Genomic DNA, 26,418 nt, shown 5'->3' with positions numbered 1-26,418 from the left:
TGTGTGTGTCTTGTCTGCATGACTACATGTGGGGAGGTATGATTGAGTGAGACAGTGTGTGTCTCTGTGATTCTCTGGGCAGACAACCCTGAGGAAAACTTGCGTGTTGCACACATGTGAGCAAATGCATGTGAAGACATATACAACACACACACACCTAGCTGAGAGGAGACAAACTAGAGTATGCGCATGCCGCAAGCAGTAGAGTGGTCAGAAGATGGAAGTTGGAAACTGTACAAATGTATGCAGCAGGAGGGTAGACTTCCATCTCAGAAGCTCATCCTGCCTTGACCCAGGCTCTGAGCACAGGGCAGGGAGAGAAGGGGAAGCAGGGTACTTGAGAACCCCATCTCCCAAAGCCTGGAGCCCCAGGTGCCATTCCCAGCCCATCTCTCGTCTCCTCACCCAAACTCGAACAAGGTATTTCTGAAATTGGACCACCATTGAGAATGGGGACTGGGAATTGGGGATCAAATATGGGGGGATCCAATGGGGTTAGGAAATGCCCCCCACAAAATAATGGCTTCTGGAGGGATTGCTCAGTCTGGGATGGGAGCCCTTCCTACAGGTCCACTGTATACAGCTGGGACTTCGGTCAGCTTTGACTAAATTGAGAGGTTGGGATGTCACAGGGGGGAAAAAACCCAAGCCTGGGAATCTACCCAGCCAGCCTGCTCCCTGGGCACTCAATTAATTTACTCTTTATTTATTTATTTATTCTCTCAGGTGCACAGAATTGAGTTGACCGTATGCCTCAGTTCTTGGCACAGTATATAATCATTGGCCCATGAGAAGCTCTTTTATTCTTTATTTGAATTAGTTTTGTCCCCTTCATCACCCATCCCTGATCCCATCCTCCCCTCCCCCCATAGGCACCCACTCTCGTGTATTTAATGTGTGTCCTTCCAATTCACCGTTCATGTGTTTATTTACATATATGTGTATCTGTGAAAAATATGTGGTATTGTGTGTTTTAATTTACATAAACAGTATTGTACTATAAATCTTGTTCTGTTTCTTTTTTCACTCAACATTCTGTTTTTGAGAGCTCCAGGCATGTTGCTGTACATAGATTGATTCATTCTAGTGGTCCATCTTAAACATGTATCACATTTTTCTTATCCATTCCCTTGGTGATGGATCCCTAGGTTGCCTCCAATTCTCTGCTACCACAACAAGGATACAATGGGCAGTTACCTACACTTCTCTTCAGGGACGCCTAATTTAGAGGGAGGAAACTGAAGCTCAGAGAGGGGCAGTGCCTCGGTGAGGGTTACCAAGTGAGGGGCACACCAGTGATGTGAACCCCAAAACCAAAGCCAGAACTCCACCATCACGCCTCAGAAAAGACCATCCATCTCTGGTCAAAAAACAAAAAACCCTTTAAATAGGATTAACAACAGCATACGCTAGGGAAAGGGAAAAGAAAGGAGGGAAAGGAGAAATGTTTAGTAGATGAAGACATAGAAAGCTCTAGAAAAATCTAGCACCTGAAGTGAATCACAATCATTTTTATGACGCAGAGGAAGTTACTTTTGTTATGTGTAATTATTTCTAAAGCCATTTTGCAGAGACGGGAAACGCCACGTCAAAACCCGGCCCCTAAACCAAAAGTCCTGGGTGCCCAAATTGCAGGCGCCCATGGGGCAGCCCGAGCCCTAAGGGGCTACAGCAGAGCTACCCCGGTGGCAGAGGCGGGGGGTGGGGGGAGGGGCAGATACGAGAAGTGCGTAGTTGCTGAGGGGAGGGGGCGAAGGGAACGATAGCGAGGCTCTCTCCATCTTATTTGAGCACATCCCGCTCAGCGCCGGCACTCGTTTTTTCGTCTTGATTTTTGGGCTTCAGAACCCCTGGTACTTTTCTCATTAGATAAAACCGTGGCAGGATATGGGAGAGGGGCTTCTTCTCGCAGCTTTCCTCTCAGCCAATCGCCCTGCAGGTTCCCGCTCGTCGCTGAGGGAATCAGCCTTATGATTGGCTGGTCCGAGGGGAGCCAATCGGAAAGCGATGATGTGTGGTGTTGGCAAGCGGATTGCGTGAAAACGGGCAGGGGTCGATGGAGCGCGAGCGCCGCCGCGGCAGCCAGCAGCCAATGGCAAGGCAGAGTGGGCCCCTTGCGTCAAGGAGTGGGCGGGGCATCGGCGATTGGCGCGGAGGGAGCAGGGCATGCGCTGTGGGAGGGAACGCCAGAGCTAGGGAGCGAGCCGAGCTGGTCGCGTGAGCTGCGGCGGCTCTGCTTCGGTTGTGACCGGCTGCGACGACGCGGCTGAGAGCAAAGGGGCGAGTGCGATCTCCTGAGCTGTGTGAACGCGGTCACCATGGACCGCCCAGATGAGGGGCCTCCGTCCAAGACCCGCCGCCTGAGCAGCGCCCAGTCCCCTCAGCGGAACCCGCCGCCGCTGCCCCCGCCCCCCCCACCGCTCTGGCGACTGCCCCTGCCTCCACCCCAGCAGCGCCCAAGGCTCCGGGAGGAAACCGAGGCGGCACAGGTGCTGGCTGACATGAGAGGGGTGGGACTGGACCCCGCGCTGCCCCCGCCGCCGCCCTATGTTATTCTCGAAGAGGGAGGGATCCGCGCGTACTTCACCCTGGGCGCTGGGGGTCCCGGCTGGGAGCCTGCAGTCGAGTCAGGGTACGGGGAGGCACCCCCTCCCACAGGGAGCCTGGAAACATTCCCCCCTTCCGAGGCCTCTGGGGGAAGCCTGGAAATTGACTTTCAGGTTATTGAGCCCAGCAGCCTTGCTGGAGAGAAGGCCCTAGAAACCTGTAGCGCAGAGGGGTGGGGGTCCCAGAGGTTAGTGGGCCCAAAGAGGAAGGAAGAGGCTGTCATCATAGTGGAAGATGAGGATGAGGATGAGAAAGAAGCTGTGAGGAGCAGCAGGAGGAGGAGGAGGAGGAGGAGGAGGAAGCAGAGGAAGGCAAAGAAGGGAAGCACAGAGAGAAATGTCGAGGGGATGGAGAGCATCCTGCAGGCACTGGAGAGCATTCAACTGGACCTGGAGGTGGTGAACATCAAGGCAGACAAGGCCTTCCTCCGTCTCAAGCGCAAGTTCATCCAGATGCGAAGACCCTTCCTGGAGCGCAGAGACCTTATCATCCAGCATATCCCAGGCTTCTGGGTCAAAGCAGTATCCTTCTCATCGACACTCATGGGCCAGAAGCCCATGACAGAAAGGGGGTGGTGGGGGAAGGACAGAAAGGGTGAAAATGTGTGGGTGAGGGCTAGGGATGGAGGTGGGTCCTCTATCGGAAAACTGACTAGATTGGGTGGACAAAGGATGGCAAGAGGAGGGCAAAACAGCAGAGAAGCTGGATTGGAGTTGATAAAGGGTGGAGGGGGGCACACAGCATAAAAACTGGACCACAGATGGGAAAGAGGGAGAGGAGGAGCATAGCATAAAAAAATGGATTACAGACTGTGAGAGGGGGAGGGTCTTAGAGGGGCACACAGCAGAGAAATTGGACCAGAGATGGTGAAATGAAGAGGGGAGAGGCATACACAAGGTGATCTGACTCAGTCAGTGAAGAGGGAGGGGAAGAGCACACAGCAGAGAAACTGCCCAGAAAGGGTGCCTAAGCCACACAGTGCTCTACAAGCCTAGGACTCTGCTTTAGACACTAGAAGACCCCAATCCTGGCTGGAGTGCCCTGCATTGAAGGGAAGGGGGCTAGAGAGGGGCTGGAGCCACTGAAGGGTCAGGAGAGGAAATACCTAGGTATAAAGATGAAGGAGTTAAATAAAGGAAAAGGGAGAGTAGGAAGAATACCATTCATTATTGGTTATTGTTAAGCTTATCTCTGGGGACACATACATACATGTAACATGTAAGGAACACATGGGTTTAACATCCTAACAATTACATGGATACAGACCCTTGACACCCTTCTACCAAGTATCACAGGTCTTCAGCACAAAGACACACAGTATCACTTGGACACAAACCCTCAAAGCCTTTCACACAACATGTGTACACAAACCCTCAACACCCACACATACAGGGTCGTGTGGCCACAGGTCCTCAGCAACCAGATATAGCATCACCCGGACACAGGCCTTCATCCCCCAAACACAGCATTTTGTGAACACAGGCCTTCAGCACCCAGAGACAAACGTCATATGGACGTAGACCCTCAGCACCCAGACACACAGCAAATACAAACTGTGGCAAGGGTACTTAATGCAGAGGTTTAACACTGCATAAACAGGTTCTCACTACATAGAGGGTATCATGGAAATAAAAGTACAGGTCATACCTCATGACCCACTTGCTCCATACACATCACATGAACATAGAAGGAATCCTTCTCCAGCCTCTCTTTGTGCTCTGCCCTGTCTGACCTTCCCTACCTCCCTCCCCTCTCATTGAACAGTCAATCCTTGACCTAAACTGCTCCACTCATCAGTTCCTCAACCACCCCAGAATTTCAATCTTGATCAACCAACGTGATGAAGACATTTTCCGCTACTTGACCAACCTGCAGGTCAGGCCAAAGAAACATTTTTAAGTAGGACCAGGCGAGGAATCTGGTCCTTGGAGGTGAGGGGGGGTAAGTGGGAGGGGCCGTGGTGTGGAGGGGACAGATTCCACCATTACCCCCACACTGAGCAGGTACAGGATCTCAGACATATCTCCATGGGCTACAAAATGAAGCTGTACTTCCAGACAAACCCCTACTTTACAAACATGGTGATCGTTAAGGAGTTCCAACGTAACCGCTCGGGTAAGAGGCAGTTCCAGGATAAATCCATGCCCTCTCAAGTATCCTTGTCTGTTCCCCTTTTTATAAGTTCCTCTCCCTGCACAGGCCGTCTGGTGTGTCACTCCACCCCAATCCGCTGGCACCGGGGCCAGGAACCCCAGTCCCACAGGCACAGGAATCAGGACACCAGGCAGAGCTTCTTCAGCTGGTTCTCTGACCACAGCCTCCCAGAGGCTGACAGGATTGCTGAGGTGGGGCCCCTCCTGACATTGCCAGACAGAAGGCCTTGCTAGACTTACCCCTGGGTACCTGGGGAATTGGGAGTAGTGTCTGGGGCTCGTACTCATGGTTCTGTTCTCCCTTCTCTCTCTTTCAACAGATTATCAAGAATGACCTGTGGGTTAACCCTTTACGCTACTACATGAGAGAAGGGGGCTACAGGTCGAACAGAAAGAAGCAAGAAGAGAAGGAAAGGTGAAAAGGGTTTGGTGGCTGAGAGGTGGTTTGTTGGGGACAAAGACTAGATTAGTGTCACACACAAAAGGGATCTTTGAGATAATCCGGTGCAATATATTTTACAAGTAGGGAATTATGCCCAGAAATGGCCTAAGGTTACATAGGGGGAGAAATGGGACTCTCCCCCACCCAGCCTTGTCCCTGGGAGCCCTCGTAGCATACTGCCTCCCCAGTTACTTACCACCTTTCAGTGTCTGCATTGGGTTCACCCTCTCCCATCAACCGCAGGCTTCCCCACAGGAAAATCAAGCATGAATATGAGGTGGTGATCATGGAAGACACTTACAACCATTATGCAGTGGAAGATATTTTCAGCGAGATCTCAGACATTGATGAGACCACCGACAATGAAACCATTCATGACATCAAGATCTCTGATTTCATGGAGACCACTGACTACTTCGAGACCACTGACAATGAGATAACTGACTTCAATGAGAACGTCTGTGACTATGAGAGCCCTGCCCACAGTGAGAACCCCAACAAGATTGCTGATGACAATGAGACCACTGACAACAATGAAAGTGCCAATGACAACGAGAGCCCTGATGACAACAGTGAGAACCTCAAAGACAATAACAAGAACACCGATGACAATGAGAATCTCGACAACAGTGAATACCCTGATGACAATGAGAACGCTGATGGTGACAAGAGCCTCAAAGGTGGCAACCAGGGCAGCAGTGGCAACAACCAAGACAGCAGTGACAGTGACAATGAAGGAGATGAAGGCAGTGATGATGAAGATAATGATGGCAATGAAGGTGACAATGAAGGCAGTGATGATGATGGCAATGAAGGTGACAATGAGGGCAGTGATGATGATGACAGAGACATTGAATATTACAAGAATGACATTCAAGACCTTGACAAGGATCAGAAAAACAGCACCAACCAGTATGACTACGAGGATAAGGTAGAGATCATCTCAGAAGAATCAATGGAGGAAGAAGAGGAGAGCAGTGGGGAAGGTGAGCTAGACCTTCTCTTGTCTTCCTTCCCTTCTTTTCTCTTAAAGAAAATATAGCCAGGGCCAGGGTATTAAGGCATGAACACTATCTGATCTTATGGAGGAAAGAAAAAGCATTCTGTGCAGCTTTTTTAAACAAGGGAACACCAGGGAACATTTAACTTTCGAATATAACAAAACCAAAAACACAATGCAGTTCTAGGTAATGGGTACATAGGTTATAACAGCAAAAGACAAATAAGAGTAGACAAAGATAGGAGAGAGTGGGTGGAAAACCAAAAAGGACAGGTTCACACACAGAGATGGGGGGTGGGGGGAGTGGTAAACACATTGCAATTCAGCACACTCTGTACCTAGCCCTGACTTTCTGGGAACTCCTAGGCTTGTTTGGGGAGCCCAGAGTGAAGTAAGAAGTGTCCTCCTCCCAGAGGAGGGAACAGCTAATTCTACCTCAAGAGTGGGGAAGAGGAAAGCTAGAGAAAGTAGGTGATGTTTGAATTGGAAGCTGCATTCCCACTGAGGAGCATTATGGAGCATTCCTGGTGGAAGGGATCACATGAACAAGGACCTGGAAGGGTGAAAGTGCATAGTGTGTTAAGCGGAGTTTCCAAAATTGTCTCCTGAGGACCCTTCACCAGTTCTGAAAGCTGCTGCTCACAGAAGGGTTCAGTGGTCAAATATGATGAGAAAATACTGCATACAGTAATATTTTCTTGTAGAGTCACATGTACATTAGCACTTTAAATGTTCTAACCCAGCATTTCCCAAACTTTTGGATCACAGAAGCCATTGTTCTTACTGCTCATCAAAGAATGCATTTTCGGAAAGGCTGAGGAAGGGTGCACGCAGGGGCTTAAGGGAGACAGCGGTATTTAAGGTGACTCCCCGGTTTGGGTCTGGCCTGGATGACTGGCAGGAGAAGGTGCTTGAGCCTGGCTGTAGGCAGACAGAAGAGAAACAGGCCCCTGGAGGAGGTGGAAGGAGTGGGAAGACCAACTACTGGGGTTTTTGGCCATGGAGTTCCTGGCAAACTTCCATTAGGGAAGGGCCAGGGCACCAAGGAAGGAGGCATTGAGTGAGTGAGTAGCCTCAATCTAGACATATTTTCAGGTAAGGTAGAGTAGGGAAATGGAGGGACTTGTTAGTCCTCTTCCTTTCCCACTTGGTGGCATCTCTTCTCTTCAAGAAGGAGAGGCAGAACTGTCTGCCCAGCCCTGGAGTGGGGGTGGGGAATTGGGCTGAAGAAGACAGACTCGGGCCTGTTTGGATCAGACTGGGGGAGAGAAGCGAGGGAGCTGCCTGGGGATGAATAGAAGGTTTGTTCAGCCGAGGTTAGAACTCAGGAAGATACCCACATTGACAAATACATGGGAGAGAAAAAGCTACTTTCAGAGATTTGTCAATTTTGACAGGACAGAGGCAGGGAGCCCTCCCTGCCTTCCTGCCTCTCACTCCCCCTCACTCTCTTGCTGGCATTCATACACACACATTTGGTGGCTTGTTCCAAGCAGAGACGCTTGGCGAGTGGTCCCAGGCCCCCCAAAACCTTGGCTTTGGACTGTGTTCCCTATTAGAGTGAAAGGTACCTGCCCATCTAACCGCATTCCTCCATTTCCCCTTTCTTGCCTCTCTCTCCCCACGCAGGGAGCAAGCACGGTGTGGCCGACTATGAGGAGGAAGGAAGAAGCTACGAGGAGGAAGGAAGTGAAGACAACTGGGAAGGAGGGGAAGACTGGGAAGACTCCGACTTGGAGGAGGTGCTTCATGTCCCAAACGCTTGGTCCACCCCTCTGGGGAAGAGGGGGAAAACCGGATAAAGATCTTACCCTTGTGGGGGCCGCCTCTCTATGTCCCCGTCCCCCGTTTGCCCTCCCCCTCAGCTAGGGCCGCGCGGCCCCACATTGCACTTCTGGGGGGTGACCGACTTCGTACACGGGTTTAAAAGTTTATTTTTATGGTTTAGTATTTGCAGAGTTCTTATTTTGGGGAGAGGCAAAGGGGGATTCCCCCTTCTTTTGGTCCTCCTCATCTGCAGGTTTCTGTGTGCTGCTAAAAGTGTTTATTGTGATGCCTTTGTCAGGGCCCCTCTATCCCCCTTCTTGTTAGTGTTAGCACCAGCCCCTCTCCCCATACTGTGTGGAGTGGACACCCTGTTCCTGACGCGGGGAGGGCTGCTGTGGCCTTCGTCACAGCCACGCAGTGGCCTTGGAGGCTCTGCTGCCGCCCTGTTCTCCCAAGTCTCTCTCCTCTCCCTCCAACCCTCTCCTTTTCCCGCCGTGCCCGCTAGCCCGCCTCGGTGTCTATGCAAGGCCAATTCGCCATTGCGGTATTCCTGTCCCCCTCCCCCAGAAGCCCCGCCTCTTTCCCTGTGAACCCTGGTAATCCTAATAAAGTTCTGAGCAAATTCAAAGTGCCACTTCGAGTCTTTTGTCCCGCTCGGTGTGCCGTCCCCAGCGGCCATTCTCCCCACAGACACGAACGAAGCCCAGCTAGGCTGTGCAGCGGCCTGCAAGATGGTAGCTGCGGGGATGCGACTGGCTGGGGGCGAGTTCGGCTGGGCCGCAGAGGTGTTGCGTCAGCTCAATGCGGGCCGTCCCGGCCAATGACAGGGCGAGGCTGAGGAAGCCCCTCCCACTCGCGGCAGCAATGGACCCAGCCAGGTACCAGAGAGCGTCCCACCTTCCCTTCTGGCGCACGCGCACAGAGGCTCCCGGCGCCCGAGAACATCCTTTTATTCAGTGATTCATCTTTTTATTTGTAGTGCGTCAAACCTTTCCTTGGGCCTAGTGTGAGCTGGGTGTGGCGGAGCCAGAGGAATCCATTTTTCTCGTTCGCATGTAGTACGAGAAAAACGACATCGATCCGACATCACATCCCGATCATGGAAAAGCGCTCTTTTGTCCTTTGGGAGGGGGCAGGGTCCCTGGAACTGAGCCTGGGAGAGAAGGCAGGGAAAGATAGCTCAGGCCGAGGAGTTTGCATAGAGATAAAGGAAAAACAAAGGGAAATTACTATGTAGCCATGCGAAGGCAAAGGGAGATCGGGAGTTGGGCATTTGAAAGGCAGGCTTTATCTGGGAGAACTTGAAAAGGCTGAGTTGTATTAAATTTGGGGTACAATAACTTTATTTTAACGGACACCAGAAATATTTCCCAGATTCGTTCTGGAACATAATGATAACTTTTATACAGATGTCTGGGTCGGTCTTTTATAATATAACTCCCGTTCTATCCAACGCCTTTATTTTGCTGGAAGCCTTCAGATTTGGTCAAATTTGCGTTTTAGAGAATGCCCTCTGCTGGCTGCTAGGAAAACGGATTGGAGGGAGGGAAAGCAGTGAGGAAGTTGACGGTATACTTCAGGCCAGGGTGGCATGATGGCAGATACAGGAGGGTTTTTTGTTTGTTTGTTTTGTTTTTAATAAACATTTAATTTCAGAACAGTTTTAGATTTACAAAATTATTAAGATAATAGAGAAATTCCATACACCCCACAGCCAGTTTTCTTTATTATTGACATTTTACATCAGTGTGATACATTTGTCACAATTAATGAACCAATATCAGTACATATTATTAACTAAAGCCTGTACTTTATTCAGATTTCCTTTGTTTTAACCTAATGTCCTTTGTCTGCTCCAAGATCCCATCCAGAATACCACACTACATTTAGTTGTCACATGTCCTTAGGCTCCTCTTGGTAGGGACACTTATTCAGACTTAACTTGTTTTTGAAAATGACCTGGAGTCATCATTTGAGGGGTACTGGTAGGGTATTTTGTAGAATGTAAAATTAGGATTTGACTGATGTTTTTCTCATGATTAAACCGGGGTTATGGGTATGGGGGGGGGAAGACCACAGAGGTAAAATGTCATTCTTATTACATCCATACTATCAATATGACTTATCGTTGTTGATGTTATCTTTGATCACTCGGCTGAGGTAGTGTCTGTCAGATTTCTCCACTCTAAAGTTACTCCTTTTCCCCCTTTTCTATGGCGTCCTCTTTATAAGGAAGCCACTAAGTGCAGCCCATGCTTAAGGAGTGGGGAGTTATGCTCCATTTCCTTCAGAGGGGACTATCTACATAAGTTAATTGGAAGTCTTCCACATGAGAAATTTATTCTATGAGAGTTTTAAGATGCTGGAATGGACAGGCTTTAGGTATGGGAGGAGAGGGATTGAACAGAGTGGGAATGACTGTGAGGTTGCTGTGGGACCTTTGGCAAGGCTCCTTCCCTCTCTGGGCCTTTTCTGTGAAATGGTTGGAATGCCAGATTTTGGACGTAACTCTCCATGATTCTGATAAATATTTTGGGGAGAAGATGGAGATTTTGATGCCACAGGCTCTGACCTTGAATCGCACTGTCAGAGGTGGATAGAGAGAACTGAGGCTCAGAAAGGGAAACATCTAGCCCAAGGTAATGCAATAGCAGGGCCAGAGCTGAAGAGTGCAGGATCCTAAGTCAAGGCACCTTATGCAGAGGAAAGAGACATTTACGTGCAGTATCTGGATCTAGTCCCAACGATCATGGGGGGTGGAGGGGGGGAGGGTTGGCAGCAGAGACAAAGGCCCTGGAGTGGGGCAGGAAGAGGTCAGCCTGACAGAAGGATTCCAGCCACTCTGAGAGATAGCAGCCTGGCTACTCTTGCTTCAATCTGCCCTACCTCACAACGTTACTCCCTGTATTACTCCGTTTTGTGTTGCCATAACAGAACACCTGAGACTGGGTAGTTTATAAAGAACAGAGGTTTATTTGCTTACGATTCTGGGATAGCTGCATCTGGGGCGGGCCTCAGGCTGCTTCTACTCATGGCAGAAAGCGGCAAGCAGCCAGCAGGGACAAGCAGGTCACATGATGAGAGGAAGCAAGAAAGAGAAGGGGAAATGCCAGGGTCTTTTAAACAACCAGCTCTCGCTCACTACACCCAACCCCCAGGGAGAGCATTAAACCATTCATGAGGGATCCGCCCCCATGACTCAAACAGCTTCCAACACTGCCACATTGGGGATCAGCTTTCCACATGAGTTCTGGGAGGATAATACATCCAAACTCCATCACTCCCACATCCTCCCTAGAGCGCCTTGGTTTTCCCATCTACAAACTTTGCCTAACTGTGCTAGGGGATCAGTCCAGGAGAAGCAACCTGCCTAAGATTCCAAGATGGAGTTTAGCCTTGAAGCAGGTCTCTGAAGTCTGGCCTTCATCACGCTCTTCCCTGATTCCTCTTAGTCCACCCAGTCAAAACCCCAGCCCCCTATCCTGGTATTTGAGACTCCTCTTTACCCATCCTGTCAGAGAGGGTCTCTGAACTTCAGGGACACTTTTAGGAGCCAATTATGAGATTCAAATATAATTGGCCAATGTGCTCGTGTCCTGGGCTGAGGCAGCATGGGAGGAGAGAATGTTCTTTGCCCAGAGTGACATCTTGTTCCCTGTCCCCTGACTCTTCAGTCTGGGCCTCCAAAAGGGAGGGTTGTTCTAGAAGGTCTTTAAGGTAACATCTAGCTCCAAAACATAGTCTTCACTGAAGACCACAGAAGATGGGCCCCATTTGCTGGGACCTTAAACAGAAACCAGGAGGAAGATGAGAAGTCATGGACCCAATGTGCCCCAGGGTCTGTCCCCATGGTGATACTACTTGTCTTTGAATCCTTTGCAGCTTACCCCATTCCTCTGCAGCGGAAGGCCCTGCTCCTGGGTGTGAGGTTCCTGGGATCTCCTGGGGCCAGACCTTTAAAGTACCACCCACTTCTGTGAGCAGAATCAGATAGGCAGGGACAAAATAAGGTTCGGGAATGTCTCTCCATCTTAGGTGACCAAAAGGGCCAGCACTGGCTCCCTCAATTGGTGGTATAGAGTATGGTTGGGGAGGAATCCTATTACTCATTCAGTAAACAGTCACTGAGCACCTATGGTGTACCCAATACTGACTTGGGTGATAGGGATACAGCAAGGAAATGAGACAGACCAAGTCTTTGTCCTCCTGGAGTCCAGAGTTGAAGACAAATACTCTTAATATTTTCTGTGCCACAGACCCCTTTGGTGATTTAGTGAAGCCTATGGATCTTTACTTAGAAAAAATAAAAATCTTTTAAATGCATAAAATAAAATAAAATACCTAGAATTACAAAGGAAATTGATTATATTGAAATATAGTTATTAAAATATGGAAACAGCGAATATATGCTATAGTAATATATGTGCTCCCATTAATCCATTAAGTCATAACACCTAATGGAGGGTGTGATGACTATGACTATCACGATTTTAAAATAGTGATGGGATTATATATTTCGAGAGATCTGCAACATATATAAGTTGATATGAAAGTCTGTGATTTCTATTGGTGACAGTCACCAATACTACTATTACTGCTATAGTTAATTACAGTCTTTATTGGAAAAATGCCGAATTTCAGTTAGAAGAAAGGGAAAATAAAGATGTAAATTTGTTCCCATCCAAATTCATGGGCCACCTCCCAAGCCCTGTCTCCAGATTCGATTGGAGGTCTGTGGAACCCAAATCAAGAAACCCTGCTAATCAGAGGGTCCTTCCAGTGTCTACTTCCTTCTTTAAACAACTTTCCTTTGGAAGACACAAACCTGGGTTTTATTCTGGGTCTTATTGCTGTGTGACTTCAAGCCAGTTTGCCTCTCTGGGCCATAATTCCCTCCCATAGTTTCCTTTTCCTTGGGAAAGGAAAGAATTGGGAGGGGAGACCTTAATTATTTATGCTCTAGGCAATTATGTTCTCTCGTTTAATCCTCAGAAGATCATTGTAAGAAAAAAATTTTAATTATCTTCCCATCTCACAGATGGCTAAATTGAGGCTCCGAGCAAGGTCGTCACTTGACCAATGTCTCCGTAAGTAGCAGGTGCTGGTGGGTGGCGCGCCATTTCCCCATAACCATTCCATGGGTGGAATTAGGAACTCCGCTCACTTTGAGCGAGAAAAACCCGGCTCAGAAATCTGTGCAGGTGGGGGTGGAACCATGGGAAACTGGGGGCAGAGTCACGTGCCTTAGCAGAGTAGTGTAAGTGCAAGGTGGCTGACGAAGAGTAAGACGTCAAGAAGCCCGGGATCTCCAATTGTTCAGTGACTCGCACCCGGCCTGGCTCCGCGCTTCGCGCCTGTGTGTGTCCAACTAACTCCCGAAGCCTTGTCGAGGAGGCCTGCAAAGGGCAATGACGAGTGCTCCTTTCCTGGCGAATGCCATTAAAGGGTGGGCTTGGCTCGTAAACCAATCAAAGACCCCCGGGGGGGGCGGAGTTTTCTTCCGCTTGGATCCCCGCCTTGGGGATAAAAATAAAGGGTTTCCATCTCCAGCCAATCCCAGGGAAGAATGGGGGCACTCCTCCAATGGGATCCGGAGAGCCGTCGGTAGCAGCGGAGGCCTGTGACCCCGCTCGCACTGCAGCCGGCGGGAGGGAAAGGTCCGGTGAATTCGCAAGGTTCTGCTGCGAGCCCCCGGCATCTGTGCGCGCGGCGGCGCAGACGGCTGGAGGTGTCCGGTGAGAAGCCGTAGAGTGAGTAGCCGGGAGTGAGTAGCGGGGGAAGAGGCCGGGCCCGAGCGCATGAGGGGTGGGGCCTGGGCGAGCTTTTACCTGGGCGACCTCTCAACCCTAGGTCCGCGGGTTGCGGAGGATCGTGCGGGTAGCAAAGGGAGGGCGAGTGCTCCTGCGGCCCCCAGACGACAAGCAGGTGAGTACCCTGCGGAGCCCACCGCCCGTGCCCGCCCTCCGCGGGCCCCGATCCCCAGTCTCTAGGGAAACCATTCTGGGCAGGTCTGCCGCTCACGTGATCGTCCGCGCCCTTGTCTGTCTCCTTCTCCGCACCCCCCGTCTCTGTCTCTTTCTGTCTCCCTCTCTGAGATAGCCTGGACCTAGGAGGCTGAATCCTGACCCAACCAATTAAAACTAGCTATGAGACCTAGAGCCTTTTACTTCACCCATCTGGGTCTCAGTTTTCTCATCTGTTAAATGGGGGTCTAATAATCTCTACCTGAGACAATGCGTATGCGTCACTTTGCCCAGCGCTAGGCCCCTAGAAAATTTTCAATAAATAATGACTATCGTGATTGAAAAGAATATTGTCTCTCTTGGTCTCTGTCTTTGTTTTCTCCCCGTTTCTGACCCTGCCCCCGTTGGATCTTCTTTCTGAATGTTTTGTCTTTCTTTGTTATTATTTTTCATCTTTTCTATTTTTCATCTTTCCCATCCCTAAATAGGCTACAGGTGCATTGTTTATAGCAATGAGCTTAGCCTGGGACTTGGAACTGTTCTGTGGGTAAAAACTAGGACCTGGCCTTGGGCCGTTTCTGGTCTCATTAAGAGAACCCTCTTTGTTCCCCAGCCTACTTTATTAAACAGGTAGAGACACCTAGGGTGGAGAGTAAATTAGATTGAAAATCACTTTTTTTTTTTATGTCCAGTTTGGATGAAAACCACTTTTTAATGGCCCTTTATCCTGTATAAAGTTAGTCACTACAAGAATCCCAGAGATCTCCTGGTTACACCCCCTTACCTCCCTGGACATGCTCTTTTCTGTCCCCATCCTGAAATCCTTCAATCAGGACTTCTGGAACTCACCTTCAGTCATCAGTAAAATCCCCTCCATTCTCATCCTGGCTTCTGAATACTTCCTTCATTTTCTTACCATGTCTATTGGACCCAACACTTCATTTTTATAATGTATATTTTTAAATGATCCCTTCACTATTTTAAAATGAAGTGCATAGAAAATAGAACCTATCTACACACATAATTTCCTGAAAACCAATATAATGCCCTAATCGTAATACAAGGGAGAAGTAAAGGAAAAGTAATTTATAATAAAACAATACGTATTTCAATATGTAAAAACTGAGACATGACTCCACTAGAAAACATAGTGAAATAAGTGGTCTTGCACATAAGGATACTTGCACCTGTGAATGTGACAGTGACATGTGTGTTGATTGGTGACTCAGTAGCCACAGGTAGGACGATGCAGTTTTCCTAAATGATGAACAATTCTTTATAAAGTTCTAAACAAAACAATGTGCAATCTTCCCTCAATTTGTGTGGCTGTTGAATTTATAGAAAAGTCAGTATATACGAGGGTACTTCAAAAATTTCATGGAAAGATTTGTATTTCCACAAACTTTTTGAGGTACTCTGTATTAAAATCTATGATCTGGTCCTCCCTAGTTTCTCTGACCTTACCTCCTACTACTCTCCTTGCTTGCTCACTCTATTCTGCACATACCAGCCTCCTTAATGTTACTTGAACACATTAGGCACACTTCCACCTTGCGGGGTTTGTACTGGGCCATTCCCTGTACCTAGAATGCTCTTCCCCTAAATATGCATGAGGCTCATGCCCCCACTTCCTTCAGAACTCTACTCAGATGTGACTTTCTCAGTGAGGACTACCCTGACCATCCTATTTAAAATTGCTACTCTCTCCTAGCACTTACCCTGCTTTATTTTTTCCATAGTACTCTTTACCTTCTTACAAGATATATAATTTACCTTTTTATTATGTGCGTTGTTTATTGTCTGAGTCTCCCACTCAATTGTAAGCCCCCAAAGGGCAGAGATTTTTCTTTTTTTGTTCCCCAATGTATCCCTATTACCTAAAACAGTGCTTGGCACATAGTAGGCTCTCTCAATAAATGTTTGTTGAATGAATAAAGAACAAACAGGTTTCTTGCCTACATGATTGTCTGGTGGGACGTTCTAAAGTTGAACGGGATGTTGTACAATTCTTTGTTGTGTGGAGCTGTTTGTGCTCTTCAGGAACCACTGCTTGAATGGCAATCTGGCTTTCCCATGGACACTGCTCCCCCAGCACCCCCTTCTTACCCCTCTTATCAGGAGGCTGGAAGGTAGGGGTAGGTATTCTTCTCCTAATTGCCCTTTCTAGCCATTTTCTCACCTTCCTTCTTAAACATCCGTTTTGTTTGTTTTTAGAATTTTTAAGCTTTTTTATTTTAGAATAAGTTCAGACTTTAAAAAAGTTGTAAAAATTATACAAAGAATTCCCACATATCCGTCACTCAGATTCCCCAAATGTTAAGAAATTATATAACTGCAGTTTAAGTATGAAAATTAGAAAATTAACATTGGGGGCCAGCCCGTGGCTCACTCAGGAGAGTGTGGTACTGACAACACCAAGCCAAGGGTGAGATCCCCTTACCGGTCATCTTTTTATTAAAAAAGAAAATTAATATTGGTACAATGCTATTAACAAAAGTACAGAACTTATTCAGATCTCATCATTTTTTTCCACTAATGTTTTTCTCTTCTAGGATCCAGTTAAGGATCCCGCATTACATTTAGTCCTCCTGTCTCCTTAGGCTCCTCCAGTCTGAAACAGTTCTTTAGTCTTTCTTTGTCTTTCATGACCTTGATACTTTTAAAGATTCTTGCTCAGTTATTTTATAGAATATGGGTTTGTCTGAAGTTTTGTTGTGATTATAATAAAATTATGTAATTCTGGCACGAATACCACAGAAGAGATGTTGTATCTTCATGGTATCGAATGATAATGTCAGTGGTATTGATTGAATGATGTCATTTTGTCCCAGTACTGGTTTTTTTCACTCTGACCACTTGTTTAAGGTGGTGTCTGCCAGGTTTCTTCACTGTAGTTGCTCTTTTTTCCTCTGTAATTAATGAGTGATTTGTGACAAGATACTTTGAAATTATGTAAATATCAACCCCCATGTTTTAAATCTCAAATCATCAGACTATACTATCAGCTATCCCTCTGTGTTCACACTGCTCCAGTCCTAATTCTTACTGATTTTAATATCCTTACAGATGATCTTTCCAGTGTTCTCATCTCTCAGTTCTGTGATCTGCTCTTCTCCAAAGATCCTGCCTTTCAACTCCACCATCCACTCTAATAGTCTTGTCTCCATAATCTCAGTTTCAGGCTTTCTGCTATCCAGCCTTCTGTCCTAGCTCACTCTAGTACCCCAACTCCAACAGTCCTTCAACCCACTGGGACCGAGTGTTTTCACTGTCCTTCACTTCCCCCATGCTCCCATGTCCCTCCTTTAATCAGTTTAGATTCCATGGCCGTTCATTATAATCCTTCCCTCGCATACATCCTCACTTTCCTTGCCCTCTGGCACTTCAGCATACTTACCAGAGATAACCCCAGCCCTGCTGAAATTCGACTGTGCCTGCTCCACTGCATTTCCCTGGGCCATTTACTCTCCTACCCTCTTAGGTGACTATTCAAATCTCCAGCACTTCCACTCCCATCTTCATGTTCAGGCTTCCTACTTGACTAAAAAATTGAAACCATCAGAAGAAAACATCTACAGATTCCCACCACGACATCCAACTACCGCACAGCATCTGTACTCATAAACTCTGCCTTGTTCTGTTCGTATCTCCATTCCTGCTGTCATCAAAATCTAGTCCCTTTTTTTCAGCACTAGATCTCATTCTTTCTTACCTGCTTAAGGACATCACTTCACCAGTGTTCCACTCTCTCTACAAGATCCTTCTCATTAGCACACAGACATTCTGTTAATGCTTCCATTTTTTTGTTACGGCTTTATTGAGATATACTTCACATACCATAAAATTAACCTTTTTAAAGGGTACTGTTTCGTGGTTTGTAGTATATTCATGGAACTGTACAACCATCACCACGATCAATTTTAGAACATTTTCAGCCCCACCCCCACCAAAGAAGGTTAATACTCATTAGCAGTCTCTTCCAGTACTCCCCTTCTCCCCAGCCCTAGGAAACCACTAATACAGTTTGTCTCTATCTGTAGATCTGCCTAGTCTAGACATTTTATATAAGTGAGATCATATAATATATTGGTCTTTATGACTGGCTCCTTTCACTTAGCATAACGTTTTTGAGATTCATCCATGTTGTTGCATGTATCATTCCTTTTTATTGCCAAATAATATTCTTTTGTATGGATTTACCATATTTTGTGTGTCCATTCATCAGTTGATGAACATTTCTCTGAACAGTTGTGTTCCCTGGGTGTTACAATTAACATCATAACTTGAAATAATCTACTTTAGATTAATACTAACTTAATCTCAAATAGTATATAAGAACTTTGCTTCAAGATACCTCTTTTCCTCCTGCTTCCTTTGTTGTATTATTATCATACAAATTACCTCTTTATGCATTATAAACCCATTGGCATAGTTTTATTAGTATTACTTTATGCATTTGTCTTTTAAAATAGAAAGAACAAAAGATTTACAAACAAAAATACTTTCTTTCATAATACCTGTATTGTTACCTTCAAGTTACCATTCAGTCCCTTAATTTCAGCCTGATATTAGTGTTTCCTGTAGAATAGATCTGCTAGCAACAAATTCTCAGTTTTTATCTTAACCTCTCTTTCATTGTCTTTCTTTTTAAAAAAATGCCACTTTCTTGTGACTCTTTCATTTTCAAAGGACATCAGAATTCTCAGTTGATGGTCTTTTTGTTTCAACATTTTAAAGATGTCATTACACTGTCTTTTGGCCACCATGGTTTCTTTCTTTAAAAAAAAAAGATAATTGATTGCACATATCTGTAGGGTACAGTGTTGATTATCAATACCTATGTGCAATATATGATGCTTAAAACAGGATAATTAGTATATTCGACATTACACAATATAATCATATTTTGTGGCCCTTTGCCAGTTTACTCCCTCCGCCTCCCCCTTTCCCACCTCTGGTGGCCTCGGTTCCATCTCTCCTTTTGAAAGTTCAACAAATTACTGTGGTTGTTGTATATTTCTTTTTTATATATTTGTTTATTTAACAAATAAGTAAAGGACATGTGGTATTTCTCTTTCTGTGCCTGGCTTATTTCACTTAACATAATTTTCTCTAAATTCATCCATGTTGCTGCAAATGGCAGAATTTCATTCTTTTTTTATGGCCGAGTAGTATTCCACCAAGTATATATACCACATTTTCCTTACCCAGTCATCCCTCGATGGACATTTAGGTTGGTTCCAACTCTCGGCTATTGTAAATAGAGCTGTGATAAACATGGAAGTGTAGGTATCCCTTGGACATGATGATTTCCATTATTTTGGGTAGACACCCAGCAGTGGGGTTGCTGCATTGTATGGCAGTTCTATTTGTAGTTGTTTGAGAAATGTCCATACTGTTTTCCATAATGGCTGCACTAATTTACAGTCCCACCAGCAGTGTAGAAGTGTTCTCCTTTTTCTGCATCCTCGCCAGCATTTGTTATTCTCCATCTTTTTGATAATGGCCAGTGTAACTGGTGTGTGATGGTATCTCAATGTAGTTTAGATTTACGTTTTCCTGATGCTTACTGATGTTGAGCATTTTTTCCATGTGTCTGTTTGGCCATCATGGTTTCTGATGAGAGTTAGCCATTAATCTTATTGAGGATCCCTTATGTGCAACAAGTAATTTTCTATTGTTGCTTTCAAGATTTTATTTTTATCTTTGACTTTTGCCATAAGTCAGTGAGACTCTGTTTCTCTTTTTTCTTTTTTGTTTCTGTTTCTCAGAATGGATACTCTCTATTGACCTATCACCAGGTTTATCCTTTTTCTCTTCTACCAGTTCAAATCTGTTGTTGAGACCCTATAGTGAACTTTTCATTTCAGTTATTGTACTTTTCAATTTGAGATTTTCTATTTGATTCTTTTTTTATAAATTATCTCTTTATTGACATTTTCTGTTTGGTGAGACATTGTTTGCATACCTTCCTTTACTTCTTTAGATGTGGTTTCCTTTAGTTCTTTGAAAATATTTATAATAGCTAATTTAAAGTTTTTGTCTATTAAGTCCAAAACATGGGCCCCCTCAGGGACATGTTATGTTGGCTGCTTTTTCTTTTTCCTGTGGTTATTGGCCACGTGTTTCCTCTTCTGTGAAAGGACTATTAATATCTTTTGCCCATTAAAAATGTTTTTAAATCATTTTTTATTTGTAGGAGTTCTTTAATTATTTTGGATACTCATCATTTGTCACTTACATGTGTTGAATATCTCCTCTCAGTTTGTGGCTTTTTTTTTTTCCTTTATGGTGTCTTTACGTGAGCAAAAACTTCTATTTTTTTTTTTTTTAAAGATGACCGGTAAGGGGATCTCAACCCTTGACTTGGTGTTGTCAGCACCACGCTCAGCCAGTGAGCGAACCGGCCATCCCTATATGGGATCCAAACCCATGGCCTTGGTGTTATCAGCACTGCACTCTCCCGAGTGAGCCACGGGCCAGCCTAAAAACTTCTATTTTTTTTTTTTTTAAAGATGACCGGTAAGGGGATCTCAACCCTTGACTTGGTGTTGTCAGCACCACGCTCAGCCAGTGAGCGAACCGGCCATCCCTATATGGGATCCAAACCCATGGCCTTGGTGTTATCAGCACTGCACTCTCCCGAGTGAGCCACGGGCCAGCCTAAAAACTTCTATTTTTAATTGAATTAAACGAATCAACCTTTTCTCTATCATAGCCAGCACTTTTTTTGCCTGGTCTTCCCTAGCCTACAGTCATAAACATATTCTTTATTTTCTTCTAATAGAAGATTTAAAGTTTACCTTTCACATTTAAGTCCTTAATTCAACTAGAATTGATTTTTATGTGGTATAAGGTAGGGAGCTGGTTTCATTATTTTCCGAATAGATAACCTAATGGTCTGAAATACGAACTCTGTAATACGTTGCAGTTCCACAGCCGTATAGGTCTGTTTCTGGGCTCTCTTTGCTATTGGCCAACTTTTTGTCCTTGAACCAGTACCACACTACCTTAATTACTTTAGCTTCATAGTAAATCTTGATATTTGATAGAGCAAAATCTTCCCATCTTATTGTTCTTCAGGAGTATCATGTATTCTCGGCCCTTTGTTATTTTAAACCATTTCAAAATCAGCTTGTCACGTTTTATAAAAATTTTGGAATTGCAATGAATCTGTAAATCATTTTGAAGAGAATTGATATGTTTATGATGTTGAGTCTTCCTGTCTATGAACTTGATATATCCCTCTACTATACATAGATTATTGAATGTCTTTTGGCAGAGCTTTATAATTTTCTGCATAAAGGTTTGGCATATCTTGTGTTAGATTTATTGCTTGGTACTTTATGGGTTTGCTGATATTATAAGTGGGATCTTTTTATTTAATGTGTTTTTATCTCTTTTGCAGGTATATAGAAATGAAGTCAATTTTTGTGTATTGATTTTATAACCAGTTGCCTTACTAAACTTTTTTTAACCTCTAAAGTTGCAGACAATGCCCTACTAAACTTTTATTATTTCTAAGCAAGCTTTTTATTTTGGAGTAATTGTAGATTTACAGAATAATAAAGAGATAGTACAGAGAGTTCCTGTACACTCCTCACTGTGGTACATGCATCAAAACTAACAAATCAACATTGTTTATTACTATTAACTAAACATCAGGCTTTACATGGGTTTATCAGTTTTCCCACTAATGTCCTTTTTCTGTTCCAGGATCCATTTCAAAATACCACATTACATTTAGTTGTCATGTCTCCTTAATGTCCTCTGGTCTATGACAGTTTCTCAATCTGTCTTTGTTTTTCATGACCTTAACAGTTTTGAGGAGTACTGTAGATGGCCTCTCAATTTGGATTTGTCTGAAGTTTTTCTCATAATTAGGCTGGGGTTGTTTGGGGGGAAAAAACCATCAAGTTTAAACAGCCTTCTCGTTACATTGTATCGGGGGTACGTGGAATCCACATGACATCCCTGGTAATGTGAACCTTCATCTCTTGGTTAAGGTTGTCTTTGCCAGGTTTTTCCACTGGGAAGTCACTATTTTTCCGTTTTTATAATCTATTCTTGGAAGAATCTAGCCCACCCTCAAGGGGAGGGGGAGGAATGAAGCTCCAGATTATGGAAGGGGATGTACATATCTATATATATTACTTGGAATTCTTTTGTAAAGAATATTTGTCTCCTGTCCTTTATTTATTTACTTACTTATTCAGTCACTTGTTTATATGAGTATGAACTCATGCATATCTATTTAATAATTTAAGGAATAAACCCAATACTGTGTTGTTTTGTTGCTCCAGTTGTTCCAGCTTTGGCCACTGGGGGCTCTTTCAGGTTGGCATCTGTGTCCCTTTGATATGCCTCCATCCTTTGTTTTTTGAGCACTTCCTTACTTTCTGGCACTACAAGATGCTCAAGACTCATCTTGTATTTTCCTGCCTCAGTCCTAGAATCAGCCATCTCTCCAAGGAGCCATGGTTCCTTTTTTTTTTTTTTTTTTTAAAAAGATGACCAGTAAGGGGATCTTAACCCTTGGCTTGGTGTTGTCAGCACCATGCTCAGCCAGTGAGCGAACCGGCCATCCCTATATGGGATCCGAACCCGGGGCCTTGGTGTTATCAGCACCACACTCTCCCGAGTGAGCCACGGGCTGGCCCCAATAGTTCCTTTTTAAGTAGTGTATATTTTTTTTCTGTTTTCTGTGTTAACAACCATATCAGCTATAAATAAGAACAGTTTTATTTTTTCCTTTCCAGTCTTTATGCCTTTAATTTATTTTTCTTGTCTTACTGAGATGGCCAGGACATCCAGTACAGTGTTGAATAGAAAAGGTGATAGTAGGCATCCCTGCCTTGCTGTGTATTTTAGAGGAAACACCACTAACTTTTCCCTACTAAGAATGATATTTGCTGTAGGTTTCTACAGGTTTTATCAGGTTAAACAAGTTTCATCTTATTACTCTATGCTAAGAAGTTTTTATTATTTTCTTTAAATCATGAAAGGGTGTTGAATTTTTAATCAAATGCCTTTTCTGTTTCTTAGGATGATTATATGTTTTTCACCAATAATCTGATAATGTAGTAAATGGCACTTATAGATTTTCCTTATGTTAGACCACCTTTGCATTTCTGGTGTAAACACAACTTGGTCATGGTCTCTTTTCCTTTTTATACAGTGCTGGATTCAGTTCAGTTTTGTTTAGGATTTTTGCATCTGTGTCCATGAGTAAAATTGATCTTTAATTTCTTTTCTCATGCTGTCCTTATTTGCTTTTGGCATTAAGGTTCTGCTGGTATCATAGAATGAGTCAGTCCCTCTTTTACAATATTCTGGAAGATGCTGTATGACTTTGAAATTATCTGTTTGGTAGAACTCTCCTGTAAAACCATCTTGGTCTGGTGTTTCCTTTTTAATTTTGAGTTAGTGTTAAACTTGTAAATTAAAATCTTTTCAAAATTTTAAATGAGAAACTTGAAATTTTCTTCCATAACATTTTTTATTTTATATAAGGTTTATGCTTGACATGGCTACACACAAATCCTAACCAAGACTTTTTAAATGATGTGTTCTTTAAATTCTTAACAGTCATCAACAAAAATCTTTCTTTGTAGAAGTAGGTGATAAATTATTTAAAACCAATTTTTAAATTGTTCAAAGTGTTTAACAATTGAAATTATATCTAACAGCTTTTCTTTTTGTTTCACTGACAAATATATTGTTAACATTTCTTGTAGTAATATGAGTAGATTTCAAATCCAGTTGAACTCTTTCATATTAACTATTTCAAAATAATGATGAAGTTCTTATTTGCAGAACATGCATCATTATTAGAGTCATCACCCTGCAGCTAGCTTGGACACCATAAAAAGGGCTCATCAGCTACAAACGGATAGAAGTATCTGAAATTCGTGAAGACAGAGTTTCAGGGCTTCTGCCTGGAGCTACATCCTCCAGAAGCCCCTGCTTGGCCTCCCTGCACCCAACCCCATTCCAAGCAGTCACAGCTTGAGCTCTGTGTGGTGTTTCTTGGAAACTGGAAGACAGACTCCTCCAGCAGCTCCACAGGCCCCTTGTTCTCAATGAGCAGAAGACTACAGAAGGTGGCTACTGAAGAGACTGTCCAAGTGATAGAGCATCTCCTTGGCCCTGCTTAGCATATTTACCACAGAGCAGTAACTGAGTGCTGGATGTTACTCATTCCTGCTTATCACCTACAGGGACTGCAGAGGGATTTGTCAGACCACACTTCACTGAGGGCCACCCTCTAAGGATCTCTGGAGGAGGCGGCCCACAGAGAGAGATGGTGGCCTGCCTAGGGTCTCCACTGCCTCAGGTCCTACCTCAACACCTCTAGGGTTGAGGGGATCAATATCTCTTCACCTACCTGTAATCCACATACCAAGTGGAAAACTCTGCCTGCTGTTTGTTGTTTGTTTATTTGTTCATTCTTTTGGTGAGAAGAGTTTTAACTACTGCTTCAATTCCTTGAGTAGTTATAGGACTATTGAGGATTTCTTTTTCTTCTTCAGTCAATTTTGGTAAGATATAGTTTTCTAGGAATTGGTCCATTTTTGTCTACATTTTCAAATTCATTGGCATAAAGTTCACTTATATTTTTACTCTCTTATATATAATCTATAGCTATGTCGCCTTTTTCATTGCTAATATTGGTTATTTGTGCCTTCTCACTTTTTTTCTTAATCAATCTCAGCAGAGGTTTGTCTATTTTATTAGTCTTTTCCAAGAACCAACTTTTGGCTCTGTTACTGCTCTCTATTGTGTCTTTGTTTTCTATTTCTTTAATTTCTGCTCTTATCTTTTTTGATCTCCTTCCTTCCACATTTTTTGGGTTTATTCTGTTGTTCTTTTTCTAACTTCTTAAATTGGACATCAAGCTCATTAATTTTCAGTCTGTCTTGTTTTCTACAAGTTCAGATACATAATATTTTCGTTATTGTTCAGTTCCAAGTACTTCAGCATTTCCTTCATGGTTAGTTACTTCTTTGACCCATGAGTAACACAGAGGTGAGTTTTTTAATTTTCAAATGTTTGAGTATTTAAAAAACTTATCCCTTTGTTATTTAAATCTGTCTTAATTTGATTATGGTCAGAGGATGTGGTTTTTGTGATAACAACTCTGAAATATATTGAGACTTGTTTTATGGCTTAGTACATGATCAATATTTTTAAATGTTTCCTATGTGCTTTATAAGAGTGCATATTCTCTAATTGTTAAATACAGAGTTCATATGTCTATTATCACGTTTATTAACTGTGTTGTTTAAATTTTATTTATTCATACTGATTCTTTTGGTCACTATCTACCAATACTTGAAAGAGGTATGTTAATATTCAGCTCACTATCTACCAATAATTCAAAGAGGTATGCTAATATGACAGTGGATTTGTCGATTTCTTCTTGTAGTTCTCTCTCTCTCTCTTTTTCTTTTTTGGCTTTATATATTTTATGGATATTTTATTAGGAATATTCAAATTAAGAATTGTTATATATTCCTGGTAAATATGTAATGACTGTCTGTATTCCTGATCATGTATTTTTCCTTGAAGTCTATTTTATCTTGTATTAACATAGCAACATAAGCCTTTCTTCTTATTAGGATTTTTGTGGTATATAATTTTCCATCCTTTTACTTTTGAACATTTTCATGCCCTTATGCTTTAATTATATCTCTTGGAAAGAGCATATAGCTGGACCTTTAAAAAAATCTAATCTGATGATCTCTGTCTTTTAATTTTTTAGTCTGTTTACATTTACTGTGATGTATTTGGACTTGTTTCTACCATTATACTTTTTTTTTCTATTGCCCACCACCACCTTTTTCATGCTTCGTTTTCTCTTTTCTCACCTGCTTTTTTAGTTTTGAGATTTGTTTTCTTATTCACTTTTTTTCCTCCTTACTTTTGGGATTTCTTTTTCTATTCTTTCTGTGTTTATCCTTGAAATTTTACTGTATTTATTTAACTTATAAAGTCTAAAGTTAAACAGTATTTTAACCCCCCTCTTGAAGAATGCCGGAAGCTTAGAGAACTTCAACTCTAGGCATTTCTCTCTTGACCACATACTATTGTTTTCAAATATTTTAGTTTGTTCCTTTTTTTCTAACCTCACAATTAGTATTATTTTATATTGACAGTGTTTGTTTGGATTTACATGTATACATTTTTACATCTCAGACCATCCTTCCTGGGATCATTTTCTTTCATTATGAATATAGTGTTTAAATGTTCTTTTAGTACAAGTCTCTTGGTGTTAAATTCTCCCAGTCTTTGTTATATGTAATGTCTTCATCCTCATTCTTAAAAGATAGTTGTTTGGGGTATTTTCACTCAGCATTTAGGATATATAATCCCATTCTGTTTTGGCTTTGAGAAGTCTACTTTGTTACTGTTAAGAAGTCTGCTATCGTCTCATTGCTGGGGGGGGGGGTTTGTTTGTTTTGTTTTGTTTTTGGAGTGGGATGT

The 26,418-nt window shown here is 43.7% G+C and overlaps 1 protein-coding gene and 1 long non-coding RNA gene across 3 annotated transcripts in view; both read left to right on the top strand.

Moving 5' to 3' along the window:
- The first annotated feature begins 2,318 nt into the window (after nt 1–2,318).
- TSPYL2 (TSPY-like 2) lies at nt 2,319–8,597 on the top strand. Its single transcript, XM_008574733.1, has 7 exons — nt 2,319–3,128; nt 4,405–4,482; nt 4,611–4,722; nt 4,807–4,952; nt 5,081–5,175; nt 5,446–6,188; nt 7,832–8,597. The coding sequence occupies exons 1-7, from the start codon at nt 2,319–2,321 to the stop codon at nt 8,002–8,004; spliced, it is 2,157 nt and encodes a 718-aa protein (XP_008572955.1). The 3' UTR covers nt 8,005–8,597.
- Nucleotides 8,598–13,591: 4,994 nt separating this feature from the next.
- The window catches only part of LOC103592132, a 55,023-nt gene continuing 42,196 nt past the window's right edge, over nt 13,592–26,418 (top strand). For both annotated transcript variants that reach the window (XR_550644.1, XR_550645.1), the window contains exons 1-2: nt 13,592–13,719; nt 13,820–13,894. This is a non-coding gene — a long non-coding RNA (uncharacterized LOC103592132). The remainder of the gene's footprint in view (nt 13,720–13,819; nt 13,895–26,418) is intronic.

The sequence above is a fragment of the Galeopterus variegatus genome, unplaced genomic scaffold (genome assembly GCF_000696425.1).
Source record: "Galeopterus variegatus unplaced genomic scaffold, G_variegatus-3.0.2 Scaffold1094, whole genome shotgun sequence".
NCBI lineage: Eukaryota > Metazoa > Chordata > Mammalia > Dermoptera > Cynocephalidae > Galeopterus > Galeopterus variegatus.
The sequence above is the reverse complement of the archived record's forward strand: the minus strand, read 5'-3'. Positions and strand labels throughout refer to the sequence as shown.